Consider the following 14,463-nt stretch of genomic DNA (forward strand, 5'->3'; position numbering starts at 1 on the left):
GTCCTAGAGCACTGAAATAAGAAAGGCTTAAAGTTCAGAACAAAGTAACAGATGCTAACAAGGTGGATGAACCTAGAATCTGTTATAGTTTAGTCAGTCAGAAAGAGAAAAACAAATATAGTATATTAACACATAAATATGGAATCTAGAAAAAGTGATACTGATGAACTTACTTACAGGGAAGGAAAGGAGATGCAGATGTAGACACAGAATGGGCTTGTGGACACAGTGGGGGAGGGAGAGAGTGGGATGAATGGAGAAAGTAGCATCAACACATGTGCACTCTTGGGTGTGAGGTGGACAGCTGGTGAGAAGCTGCCGTGCAGCACAGGGAGCCCAGTGTGGTGCTCTGTGATGGGCTGGAGGGATCGGATGGGAGCAGGGGAGGGGGCTAAGGAAGGCAGGGAGGTATGGGTAATTACACCTGATTTGCATTGTTGTATGGCAGAAACCAACACAACATTGTAAAAATTTAAAAAAAAAAAAAAAAAAAAAGAAATTAACGTGATTCAGTATTATTAACCGAAGTACAGATTTTGTTCACATCTCACAGAATTTTACGTTAGTGTCCATTATTTGTTTTCATACCTTATTCAAGACTCTACATTGTATTCAACTGCACTGAGCAGTATCAGCTGCATGCAAAAAATTCTGCTGAATTCTCTTTTCACTTTTATTCTATTAAAAACATTTTGTAATTTTCCTTGTTATGGCATCTTGGATATACCCCTCATTCAAAAGTGGACATTTAATTTCCAAATATATGGGATTTTTAAAGTAGCTTTGCTATTCATTTCTCATTTAAAAGATTCTCTGCAATCACCCTCTGTGTTTTTTTAGTCCTCTAACTTTATTGAGGCTTTCAATGGCTAAGTCAAAGATCTCTTGGTAAAGGTCACACTGCACTTGAAGAAAACATGTGGGTTATTTTCAATATCTTTTGATACGGATGTCTAAAATAATTCCACAGTAAAAAGAGAACAGACTGTATAATATCAATACTTTATGACTACAAAATTTCTGCACCTGGTCTTATGTCTGGATATATCTCCTAGTTTATAGTCTACGGGAACTTAAAATTTGTATCCTACTGTTATGTGAAAACTGTATTAATCTTAATTACGTCAAATTGGTTCATAGTGCTTTTCAGGCCTACTATATTCTTGTACTCCTCTGTACATTCATTCTAATAATTTCTGAGAGTTTGATATTGAAACTGTAACTAAAAGTCTTAATTTATCAACTTAAAACAGACAATTGTAATATATACGGTGAAACTACATGTAACTTTGTTTTGTATTTTCCAGGTCTCCTGTACATGTGTTATCTTATTTTCATAATTTAAAAAATAACAAAAATTAGATGCTCACAGCATGACTGGGTTCAAAGCGGAGCCAGAACAGTTTATACAGTTAATATTGAACCTAACTTATACACAGTTCTAAAAACTGTTTGCACAGACAACTAATTTCTTTCTTCAATTAACTCTTTTACATATTCAGGGTCAATTCTAACATTTCACTGACAACCATGTACTATATTACTTCTTGTTTACAAACATTCAACTCTCTATTAGCCAAGATGATGTGCAGTACCTCCTGTATGAAAGCCCTGGTTCACAGTAGAAGCACTTGGTATTCGTTTTTTCTTTCGAGCGCCAACTAATCTAACTATGCCTTCTTCCGTAAACCCCACCTGAAAAGGCCAATTCTGAATGTTCCAGGGCTTAAGGATAAGTAAGGCCATCAAGAAAGCTATGACTAATAACTAGCTTGACAGGCGGTGGGCAAGATGGGTAAGGACAACAAAAGAGAAAAGTCACAGTTGGTTCTGATTTGAGCAGGGGCCACAGCAAAGAAAAAAAAACTGAGTAGGAAGGGCACAAGAAACCGCCTTGGGTCAGGAAAGAATAAAGACACTGCCTGGAACATTACAGACACATATACACGAAACGCCACCAACACCCTCACTTGTACTCTGGGGGCTGGGGTGGGGGTGGGGTTAAAGATAAGGCGGCCTCTGTCTCCATCCACAGGGTTAACACCCTCTTCCTTCTCCTTTTGTTCTCAGTTCCCGTGTGTCTTGTGTGGACTCCTGCTATACTACTCTAAGTGTTTCAGGCTGGGTCCCACCCTTCCACATACCACTCCCCAACCCCCCAAACCAAAAGCACAAGTGGGCTGAGGATACCTTCGGCTTCCCAAGGCTCCAGTGAGTTAAACCCAAGAAACCCTGTAGGCATCCAGAGCACACAGTACTAAGACTTGTCCTGGCCATCTCTAGGAAGACGTGCAGGAAGAAAATCCACTTTCTCCAGGGACATCAACCCCTGGAGCATGCAGCACCCCTCCCCTGCATTGTTCGGAACCAGCCAAAATATAATGACATGATTTTCAGCACACAGGTGTAGGGATGCTAAAGTAACCAAAGACAAAACGTACCCCAAATTTCTGTTGTAGGTCATCCTATTTCCAAGGGGGTATTTTTACTCATTACAGCCACTCTCATGCAGCTTAAATGGAACGAAGGACTGAATTAACTTCAAACAGTGAATGTGGCGATCTTATAGGTAAAAAAAGAAACTTTTGAACTAGATCTAGGTCCAAATCGAACTTACTAGCCATGTGACCTTTTAAGCAACTTAGTTCTCAACTATAAAGCTCATTTATGGCATCTATACAATGAGAATAAAGGTGCCTATTATTTTTGGAGTCAACGATGAATTGAGATAATGGATGTGACGCGTCAGCAGTCACTTGCTCTTGATAAACTGTAGTTAGACTCATGGACAACAAACACCTGACAATGTGCACATACATTAAAACAAAAAAGTAGTAAGTTTAAATAGGTGTGTATTAACAAGAGGCTTTATGACAGGTGTTCACTTTGATACTCTGAAGGGCTCTGAAACCTTAAGCAAATGGTATTGTGCAATAAGCGTCATGCTAACTATGCCTAAAACACGGGTAATATGTAAGCGCTTAAAATTCATTTTGCCCAGGCAATTCTAAGTCTTTCAGACTATAAATACAGTGAATTAAAATACTTGGTTTACACATTTCAAAAGTTCATTTTAATTATTAAATCTGCACTTACCTGTCACTGAAAAAGCCAAATCCATAACCAAATCATGATGCCAATGTAAACATGTATATGTATATTTCTTTTCATCATCAAAATTCCTCCTGTTGGAGAAAACCAAAATTCTTAATTTGGTCAAAGGGGTATGTTTATCAAGCTCACTGGTTTTAATGTGCAAAAAGAACACTTTCTATTTCTAAACCAGTCACTTCTGCAAACAACAGGCCATCATAGTATCCTACCAGTTCCTACCAGTTCAATATTCACTGTTGTTACTCTTTCCATTTTACTTAAAGGCTGACAGAAAGCTCTTATAGATAAAATGCACCTTTTGCACTCCTAGGGCCAAGGGTGGAAATCTTAAAATAGTAAGTCTGTGCAATGAAGAGTATAGCAATATAAAAAAGGGAGGAAAAAAATAAAAAGAAAGGGAGGACGCCAGCAAAGCCTCATCTACTATTAGCAGCTGCTTTTCGGTTCTATCCTTCTCCCTGTACCCAGGTATACCCCTGTTCTGCAGGACTAATCCAGAAGAAATAAATGATCATCAAGCTCCTCAAGAGTAAACTGACCAAAGACGAATTTTGCCATCCTTGTGACCAGTTGCTATGCAATCTTCCTTTGGGTGACATGTTACACATGTAAAGTTGTTCCTAGCATGTTTCTTATTTCTTGATGATGATAAGGTAAACCTAGAAGAAAAAAATTTTACCTTGATTATTAAAGACTTGGTGGGTGTGATATAGTTAAGTAAAAGGGAGGTCCATCCTTATCAAGGCAAACTGGTGAGCTCTCAGAATGCACTGGATATAAATGTACGATTTTTAAGAAAAACTGTGACCAGGAATCATGAATTACGTTTTATAAACATGTATTATTAAACAATATAAGCTTTATGTGAATAACATTCTACCATAATGACTTATCCATGGAAGCCACTGAGAGTGAAGTAAAGAATAGACAGTCCTTTCCGTGGTTTGCTACCTGGCCAAAGTTTGTTAAAATTTCTTGTTTAAGCTAAGTTTTTAGTATTAAGTATGGATAAGCCTCAGAAATTTTATCTGAGACAACTGGATAATCTGTTCAAAGATGTCAGGATCCTTATTATACTGCAAAGGAAAACAGATGTTAATCTTAAGGCAGGGTTCAAGAGGACAGCGTCATTTGAAGAGTGACTTCTCATGCTTAGCACTGTGTTGCTGTGTGCTGGGCTTAGTCCTGTCTGACTCTTTGCAATCCCACAGACTGTAGCCCACCAGGCTCCTCTGTCCATGGGACTTTCCAGACAAGAATACTGGAGTCGGTTGCCATTTCCTTCTCCAGGGAAACTTCCCAATCCAAGGATCAAACCCATGTCTCTAGTATCTCTTGCATTGGCAGACAGATTCTTTACCAATGTGCCACCTGGGAAGTCCCATGCTTAGCACTAGCCTCTTTAAATATATAATCTCATTCATCCTTACAACTCTATTCAGTTCAGTTCAGTTGCTCAGTTGTGTCCGACTCTGCAACCCCATGGACTGCAACACGCCAGGATTCTTTGTCCATCACCAATTCCTGGAGCTTACTCAACTCATGTCCATCAAGTTGGTGATGACATCCAACTAGTTCATCCTTTGTCATCCCCTTCTCCTCCTGCATTCAATCTATCCCAGCCTCAGTCTTTTCCAGTGAGTCAGTTCTTCGTATCAGGTAGCCAAAGTATTGGAGTTTCAGCTTCAGCATCAGTTCTTCCAATGAATATTCAGGACTGACTTCCTTTAGGATTGACTGGTTTGATCTCCTTGCAGTCCAAGGGTCTCTCGAGAGTCTTCTCCAACACCACAGTTCAAAAGCATCAATTCTTCCATGCTCAGCTTTCTTTATAGTCCAACTCTCACATCCATACACGACTACTAGAAAAATCATAGCTTTGACTAGATGGACCTTTGTTGGCAAAGTATGTCTCTGCTTTTTAATATGCTGTCTAGGTTGGTCATAACTTTTCTTCCAAGGAGCAAGTGTCTTTAAATTTCATGGCTGCAGCCAACATCTGCAGTGATTCTGGAGCCCCAAAAAATAAAGTCTGTCACTGTTTCCCCATTTATTTGCCATGAAGTAATGGGACTGGATGCCATGATCTTTGTTTTCTGAATGTTGAGCTTTAAGCCAACTTTCTCACTCTCCTCTTTCACTTTCATCAAGAGGCTCTTTAGTTCTTCTTCACTTTCTGCCATAAGGGTGGTGTCATCTGTATATCTGAGGTTATTGATTTTTCTCCCGGCAATCTTGATTCCAGCTTGTGCTTCATCTAGCCTGGCGTTTCACATGACGTACTCTGCATATAAGTTAAATAAGCAGGGTGACAATATATAGCCTTGACGTACTCCTTTCCCTATTTGGAACCAGTCTGTTGTTCCATGTCCAGTTCTAACTGTTGCTTCTTGACCTGCATACAGATTTCTCAGGAGGCAGGTCAGGTGGTCTGGTATTTCTATCTTTTGAAGAATTTTCCACAGTTTATTGTCATCCACACAGTTAAAGGCTTTGGCATAGTCAATAAAGCAGAAGCAAATGTTTTTCTGGAACTCTCGTGCTTTTCTGATGATCCAGTGGATGTTGGCAATTTGATCTTTGGTTCCTCTAAATCCAGTTGAAAATCTGGATATTCATGATTCACGTTCTGTTGAAGTCTGGCCTGGAGAATTTTGAGCATCACTTTGCTAGTGTGTGAGATGAGTGCAACTGTATGGTAGTTTGAACATTCTTTGGCATTGCCTTTCTTTGGGATTGGAATGAAAACTGACCTTTCCCAGTCCTGGGGCCACTGCTGAGTTTTCCAAATTTGCTGGCATATTGTGTGTGGCACTTTCAAATCTTTTAGGATTTGAAATAGCTCAACGGGAATTCCATCACCTCCACTAGCTTTGTTTGTAGTGATGCCCACTTGACTTTGCATTCCAGGATGTCTGGCTGTAGGTGAGTGATCACACCATCATGGTTATCTGAGTCATGAAGATCTTTTTTGTATAGTTTTGTGTATTCTTGCCACCTCTTCTTAATATCTTCTGCTTCTGTTAGGTCCATACCATTTCTGTCCTTTATTGTGCCCACCTTTGCATGAAATGTTCCCTTGACATCTCTAATTTTCTTGAAGAGATGTCTAGTCTTTCCCATTCTATTGTTTTCCTCTATTTCTTTGCATTGATCACTGAGGAATGCTTTCTTTTCTCTCCTTGCTATTCCTTGGAACTCTGCACTCAAATGAGTGTATCTTTCCTTTTCTCCTTTGCCTCTGGTTTCTCTTCTTTTCTCAGCTATTTGTAAGGCTTCCTCAGACAACCATTTTGCCGTTTTGCATTTCTTTTTCTTAGGGATGGTCTTGATCACTGCCTCCTGTACAATGTCACGAACCTCCATCCATAGTTTTTCAGGCACTCTGTCAGATCTAAATCCTCGAATCTGTTTGTCACTTCCACTGTATAATCGTAAGGTGTTTGATTTAGGTCATATCTAAAGAGTCTAGTGGTTTTGCCTACTTTCTTCAACTTAAGTCTGAATTTTGCAATAAGGAGTTCATGATCCCCATTTAATGGTATCATCCTCATTTAATGATATTATCCCCATTTAAAATGTATGTTAATCTGAAGTACAAGTAGGTTCAATAAACTAATTTGAATCATGCTAAGCCCAGATATCCAAAAGCCTATATTCATTCCTATAGCCATAAAATGAATGAGGATCATCTAGAAAAGACTTTGGAAACCACATCCCAATTCTGACAGCAGAAATCTATGTGTGGATGGGGTTTTAGGGAGACAAGCTCCCTAGGATTTTGTGGGTAATAATTTTAACTCACTGTGGATTAAAAATTCTACCTTTATATCTTATGGTTTCATAATTTTAATATGGTATAGAAACAGCTTTAGGTCACAGGATGAATAAAATTAAGATAAATACAATTACAATGAACTCTTGAGTAAATAAAATAAAACTATCAAAACGGAACTCTTACCTTGTTGTTGTTTTCTTTTTGAAAAAATAAACAGACAAGTAGAAGTCCCGTACTGCAGCAACATACTCCCCCTGGTATTGCAAAGAGAAGATAACATTCATAAAAACAGTTAACACCCTTTAAAAAGAAATATTCTCTTCACAATAGTTAACAAAGCAATAAAACTGTTTTGCTGATCGAGTATATTAATATGAAACGATATATTACAGTTTAACAATGGAAAGGATGTGCAGGTGCTTAGTTGACTCTCTGTGACCCCCATGGACTGTAGCCCACCAGGCTCCTCTGTCCATGTGGATTCTCGAGGCAAGAATACTGGAGTGGGTTGCCATGCCTGCCTCCAGGGGATCTTTCCAACCCAGGTCTCCCACACTGTAGTCAGATTCTTTACCATCTAAGCCACCAGGGAAGCCCAAGAATATTGGAGTGGGTAGCCTATCCCTTCTCCAGGGGAACTTCCTGTCCCAGGAATTGAACTGGGGTCTTCTGTGTTGCAGGCAGATTCTTTACCAGCATGATTATTGTATGGAAAGGATACTCCTACTTTTACAATAATCAGAAAGTTAAAGATAAATGTAGATCCTATATCCTAAAACTAGACTCTCGAACTTTAAGTATAATGATTAAAACTTTTTTCTATTATGGCATAATTTATAAACAGTCAAGTGTAATGTCTGACATGTATATAACCATGTAACCATCACCACAATCAAGATTTAGGACATTTTCTTTGCCTCAGGAGCGCTCATTTGTTCTTCATTCCAGTCAATCCCTAATGCCCTTAGCCCTGCCAGCTATCACCATAGCTTACCTCTCGGCCTGTTCTATAACAGAATGGTAAATATTAGGTTGGTGCAAAAGTAACTGTGGTTTTGTATTATTGAACTTTGCCATTTGATATTGGAATACATTCTTAAATACATGTGGTTATGTTATACATCATTTTAATGCATATTTCTCACTTTATGTTTTTTGTTAACGACTTATTGCTTGCTTTTTATACTTATTTTTAGACTATAGAAATGGTATTAGACGTAAAGCAAATTTATGTGATTCTCTTATTTGAGTTCAAAATGGATCATAAAGCAGCAGAGACAACTCACAACATCAACAACACATCTGGCCAGGAACGACTACTGAATGTACAGTGCAGTGGCTGTTAAAGAAGTTTTGCAAAGAAGACGAGAGCCTGGAAGATGAGGAGGGTAGTAGCTGGCCACTGGAAGTTGACTTGACCAACTGACAGCCGTCATCAAAGCTGATCCTCTTACAACTACATGGGACGTTGCCAAAGAACTCAATGTCAACCATTCTATGGTCGTTTGGCATTTGAAGCACATTGGAAAGGTGAAAAAGGTCAATGAGTAGGTGTCTCAAGAGCTGACCAAAAAGGACAAAAAAAAATCTATATATCTTTATATACTTTATATTCTATGCAACAACAACGAACCATTTCTCCATCTGTGACATACGAGGAAAAGTGGATCGTATACGACAACCAGCAATGACCAGCTCTGTGGGTGGACTGAGAAGAAGATCCAAAGCCCTTCCCAAAGCCAAACTTGCATTAAAAAAAGGTGGTGGCCACTGTTTGGTGGTGTGCTGCCCGTCTGATCCACTACAGCTTTCTGAGTCCCAGTGGAACCATTACATCTGAGGAGTATGCTCAGCAAGCTGACGAGGTGCAGTGAAAACTGCAATGCCTGCAGTCGGCACTGGTCAACAGAAAGGGCACAATTCTTCCCCAAGACAACGCCTGACTGCACGTCACACAAACAACACTTCAAAAAGTGAATGACTTAGGCTATCAAGGTTTGCCTCATCCACTATATTCACCTGACCTCCTGCCAACGGACTACCACTTCTTCTGGCATCTCAACAACTTTTTGCAGGGAAAATGCTGCACAACCAGCAGGAGGCAGAAAATGCTTTCCAAGAGTCTGACGAATCCTGAGGCATGGATTTTTATCATACAGGAATAGGCAAACTTATTTCTCGTTGGCAAAAATGTGTTGATTGCAATGGTCCCTATTTTGATTAATAAAGATGTGTTTCAGCCTAATTATAATGATTTAAAATTCATGGTCTGAAACTGCAATTACTTTTGCACCAATCTAATGCATCCCAATGGTAGCTCTATATCACCGTTCTGAGATTCACCCATGCTCTTAAATGTGTCATTAGTTTCTTTTTATTGTGAAGCAGCACCCAGTGAATGCATATGTATTACAAATCATTTATTCTCTTATTGACACACACTTTCTCGTACATGTCATTTTGTGGCCAAGCTTTCATATTGCTACCTATAAGCAGAACTGCTGGGTCACAGTAAGGCACATGTTTAACTTTACCCCATATTTAGCCACCACTCAGTACTGTCACTCGGAGAAGGCAATGGCACCCCACTCCAGTACTCTTGCCTGGAAAACCCCATGGACGGAGGAGCCTGGTGGGCTGCAGTCCATGGGGTCGCTAAGAGTCAGACACGACTGGGTGACTTCACTTTCACTTTTCACTTTCATGCACTGGAGGAGGAAATGGCACCCCACTCCAGTGTTCTTGCCTGGAGAATCCCAGGGACGGGGAGCCTGGTGGGCTGCCGTCATGGGGTCGCACAGAGTCGGACACGACTGACGCGCCTCAGCAGCACAGCACTGTCACTACCTGTTCTAGTCGTGAAGCAGTATCTCATTGTGCTTTTAATTTGTATTTAACTGATGACTACGATGCTGAAGAGTAATGACGTTTATAATGTTAAAAGTGTTTTCTCTAAGAAATTAACCCTTTTTAGAACAAAGCCAGAATAATGTTACAAAACTTAAGACTAAAGAAACATGCCATCACAATGGTATCTAGGGGCTTTCTATGGTACTTGATTTGATAGCTAAATAAACTATTGTATGAACATCATACAGTTACTGTTTCAGATAAAAAAATAAGTATACACATGCTGCAGTGCTAAGTGAAGAAAAAAAAAAGATAAAGCCCTCAGATAATTATTCAGTTTGGGAAGTTATTTTATACATATTTAAGAAAAAGTCTAGAAAAAGATTCTTCAAATATTATCACTTGTGAGATTTCATTTCTTTAGTTTTCTGTAAAGGTATATTATTTATAGGCAGGGAGGTCACATTTTCAAAAGACATATATCTATAATCAAAGGATGTAAGTGGCTTTTACATGGTACAGGCTAAGAAGTACAGAAAAAATGTCAAACCATTGATTTTTCTGAACAATTACAGAGTTTATAAGAGCAGTAAGCCAACATACAAAATAAGAATGGCCCTAAAAAAAATCTATACTGCAAACATATGCTAAAACTGCAAGACAGTTTTTTTATTTACTAACAAAGGCACTGCAACTCAAGGCAATATTAAATGACTGTAACATAAAATACTCAGAGGAAAGACTGCAGGCAAGAGATTTCATGTACACAAAAGAAAACCAACGAAGCCAGTTTTACCTCATTTCCAAAGGCAATGCATTTGGGTGGCTGGCTCACGTAATCCAAAACCAAGGAGAGCTCCTTAGCATCTGTTTCCTGACTTGATGATTTCGGTAGTTTCACTGAAGCCAGCTGAAAGACATCTAGCCAAAGGCAGCTATATTAATAGAAAGCTTCTCCAGAGAAAAATATGTGTTTGTTCATATAAAACCGTTTACCAGAACTCCAGAGTTCACTTGATGCCAAGATCATAATTCTAGGCTACCTGAACAAGCTGTACTCTTCATTTGAATATACAAGTTTTAACAGAAGTCTAATCTCAGAACTCATTTATGTATACACACAAGCACCATATACGCAGAAATAGGAAACAATTTCTTTTACTGCTGCATTTTGCTCTCCAAAGTGCTGAGATGACTTTAAAATGGAGAAGGAATATGACATACTGGTGAAATGAGCACCAAGAGCAACAAATCATCTGAGACCTTTCACAAATGCTATGGACTTGCCACACATACATAGGATACACCTTTTCTGTAAACTGGCACGCTTTTCTCTTTGCATTCTGTTAAAATAGCTTCTCCTTAACAGGAAACAGTTATATTTCACTGCACTATTTCTTCCTTATCCTCTACCAGGGAAGCCCCCTAGACTTTATAATGAATACAAAATTCTGTAACATATTGATCTACTATTTCTTCTGTTTTCCAGTCTTTCTTACAACCTTTTCAGTCATCTCAAACTTTATATGCCTAAATCCTAAACATGTATTCTCTTTTCTAAAGTTAAGTCTTCCCCAACACTGCCTGCTTCAACTGAGGAATCAGGCGGTGAGTATGGGGAGTGGCTACCAAACTACAGTGATGAGCAAAGCCACCTAGGAAGATACAAAAAATGCTCATTCCTAGACCAAATCTCAGACCCAGTGAATCGGAGTTTAGAAACATTAATTTTTTAATAAGAATACAGATTAAGAATTAAGACAGACATTAAGATGCAGAAGGAAATGGCACCCCACTCCAGTATTCTTGCCTGGAGAATCTCATGGACAGAGGAACCTGGCGGGCTTACAGTCCACGGGGTCACAAGAGTCAGACATGACTGAGTGACTAAACAACAACAGACATTAAGAATTCACATATTTATGTACAGGCAGAACCTAAATACTGAAAAGTGCTATTTTAAACAGTCATCTGATAAGACAACAATCATATTAAGAAATATATTGCCATTTCCAGAACATTTTTTGAAATGTCCCTTAAAGATGATTTATGGGCCACATAAGAAAACTCATAGCTTTTTATTCTTTCATGTCACATTTTTGATAGATAAAAACATTACTCCTTAATACGGTTGGTACCAAATGACTTCTAGCTAAAAGCAATTTCGCTTTCACAGTTGTGACTATTCTCAAGTTACTTAAAAGTCCATGACATTAGCAATCTGCAAACTGTTTCAACAAAAGAAATAACAACCCCCCTCCCAAATCCCAAAAATCTGACTACCAACACCCCGCAAAAAACCACCCAAAAATCCCCCCAAAACTTCCAAACCACCCCCACCATGGAAAGGAGTTAATGAGTTATGAGCCAATCTCGCTGACCACCCAGTTACAAATTTAAAGCTGGTCTGTACTTTGAATTCTGAATACAACTCTATTTTAAGGAGGACACACACAGGCTGCACTGGGATTCTTAAAGTCTGAGATTAGAAAAATGCTTTGGATATATTCTTCATATCAATGTTGAGGTATTAAACTTACAGCTAAAGGATAATTACTTATAACTACTGAAGATATTCTAGATTTCCTAAAATGCTCTGAAACATAGCAATTTCAGTGAATAATGTTCCAATGATAACAAAAATATAAAAATAATTAGCCAATTAGTTGCTAATAATTTGTTTTCTATACCATTTCTTCCAGATTCAAGGTCAACAAATAGGTGGTGTTCAAGGATGGGTAAAATGACAGTGATGTTTAAAAATGACATTTGTTCAGTAGCAAGACACATGGTAGCTCAAAATAGCTTTAAAATTAGAGTTAGGTTGTCCATTATCACAACCATATTTTAAATAATCATTCCCTCATCAATACTTCAGAAAGTAATACAAACCCTCCCCCAAATGACTGCAATAATGATGAAACCAATTTAAATACCAGCTCCAAAAACTGTTGACTTCAGACTAAAATGAAAATGTTAAATTTGAGACACTGTAAAAAGAAAAAGCCACTCAAAGCTATATAAATCAAAATAAATTAATTTACTGTACCTGGTTTTTCTTTATTTATTGTAACAAAGACAGAATCCTCAGCGCGGGAAAGAGTAAAGAGGGCGTGAAGTTCACACCCAACTCTGAAGGTCTGAAAGATAAAGAGCACCATATTATTTATTCCGTCCACCCCCTGCAGAAGTTTCATTAACAGGAGGGATTTTTTAATCCATTTTGCTCACTGCTATATTGCCAACATCAGAAGAAAACTTGGCCTAGGGAGACACTCAGTATGTATTTACTGAATAACCTTTTAAGTGAATATCTCTAGATCTACCTGGTTCTTTTCAATGGGTGCACAGTATTCTATTGAATGAATATCCAATTTTAACTCAAGTAAATTCAACTTTTTTCTACCATGAACAATGTTTAATGTTTTAAGAACCATATGTACCTGCCATTATTTCAACAAGAGATTCCTAAAGGTGAGATTGCTGGAGCAAAGGTATTCGTTCTCAGTTTCATATACTGACTATATACAAAAATGTCTATTTCTCTATATTTTATCACTATATATTTTCAATTTGTAATTTGTCTAAACTGACAGGGAAAAATGCTGTTGTTATCTCTTAATTTACATTTAACTATTAACAAGGTTAAGAATCTTTTCATGTTTATTGGCTATTTCTTTTTAGTGTATTACATATTCCTACTCTATACCAACTTTTTTTTCCCTGTGGGGTCTAGTTTTTCCTTATTGGTTCTTGCTAATTTTGTGTATCACCGATAATATCTCTTGTAAATATGTTCTTTCACTGCTCATTTTTTGGTTAAAAAAGTTTAAAATTTTATATAGTCAAATTTATCTTTTATGATGAGTGAATTTCATGACATTTTAGGAAGGCTATCTAAAAGCTGAGACCTTAGAGAAGTAACAAAACAAAATACATCTGTCTTATGTTGCCATTCCTCTTCACATAATGAAAATGGAAACTCAATCCACGTACCTTTATCAAAATGCCATCTATATAGTCCCACAGTTTAATCGTGCCATCAATGGAACAAGAATACAGCTAAAAGGGTAAAAACAGTACAAAACTGATTAAGAAAAAGAACTACAATAAGATTATCAAGTAACTTAAATGCTGATACAGAAGGCATTGCCTATTCATTAATCTATTATTAGCTTTAAAGACGTGAAGTCATTTATACTGTTTTTGCAAAATAAAAAAACTTATCACAGCTCTCTGTAGAAATAAGACCTATCAAATTTTAATTAAGAGAAGGAAAAAAGTCAACCCTCTACTTTCAAGAGGGAGATGATAAGGTACTGAGTAATAAAAAACTCTTGAGAGTTTGTGACTATTATCCCAGAGCCCAGTTCTTTACCAGCAGAACTACTTTTATCCTGCAGGGGTATCAAAGGAATGTAGGGTGTAACAGTCAATTTCTACACTTATCTCACTGTAACCAACAGTCTGTGGGCCAAACTTTGGTAACACCAGAATGCCTTAGTAACATGTTTTTATTTCCGTTTCAGTGGACTGAGTTTTACTAAGGTTACACTGAACTTCTGTGTGTGCTATTATTGGGAAAACAATTCACAAGAAAGATGGTGGAGTAGGACATGGAACTCATCTCATAAACAATGTAGTTCTAGGCTGTGACCCTATTTTAATAATTAAAAATAAGTGAAAAATATCCTGAATCAGAAAATCAAAATAGATATTTC

At 37.9% G+C, this 14,463-nt stretch overlaps 1 protein-coding gene across 2 annotated transcripts in view; it reads right to left on the minus strand.

The window, feature by feature from the left end:
* The window catches only part of WDR75 (WD repeat domain 75), a 35,788-nt gene that overhangs the window by 14,280 nt on the left and 7,045 nt on the right, over positions 1–14,463 (minus strand). For both annotated transcript variants that reach the window (XM_025273537.3, XM_006076959.4), the window contains exons 3-8: positions 13,739–13,804; positions 12,792–12,882; positions 10,539–10,663; positions 7,076–7,146; positions 3,654–3,773; positions 3,097–3,185 (exon numbers count right to left, since the gene is read on the minus strand). In XM_025273537.3, the coding sequence (XP_025129322.2) occupies positions 3,097–3,185; positions 3,654–3,773; positions 7,076–7,146; positions 10,539–10,663; positions 12,792–12,882; positions 13,739–13,804 (562 nt within the window). The remainder of the gene's footprint in view (positions 1–3,096; positions 3,186–3,653; positions 3,774–7,075; positions 7,147–10,538; positions 10,664–12,791; positions 12,883–13,738; positions 13,805–14,463) is intronic.

The sequence above is a fragment of the Bubalus bubalis genome, chromosome 2, assembly GCF_019923935.1.
Source record: "Bubalus bubalis isolate 160015118507 breed Murrah chromosome 2, NDDB_SH_1, whole genome shotgun sequence".
Classification (NCBI taxonomy): Eukaryota; Metazoa; Chordata; class Mammalia; order Artiodactyla; family Bovidae; genus Bubalus; species Bubalus bubalis.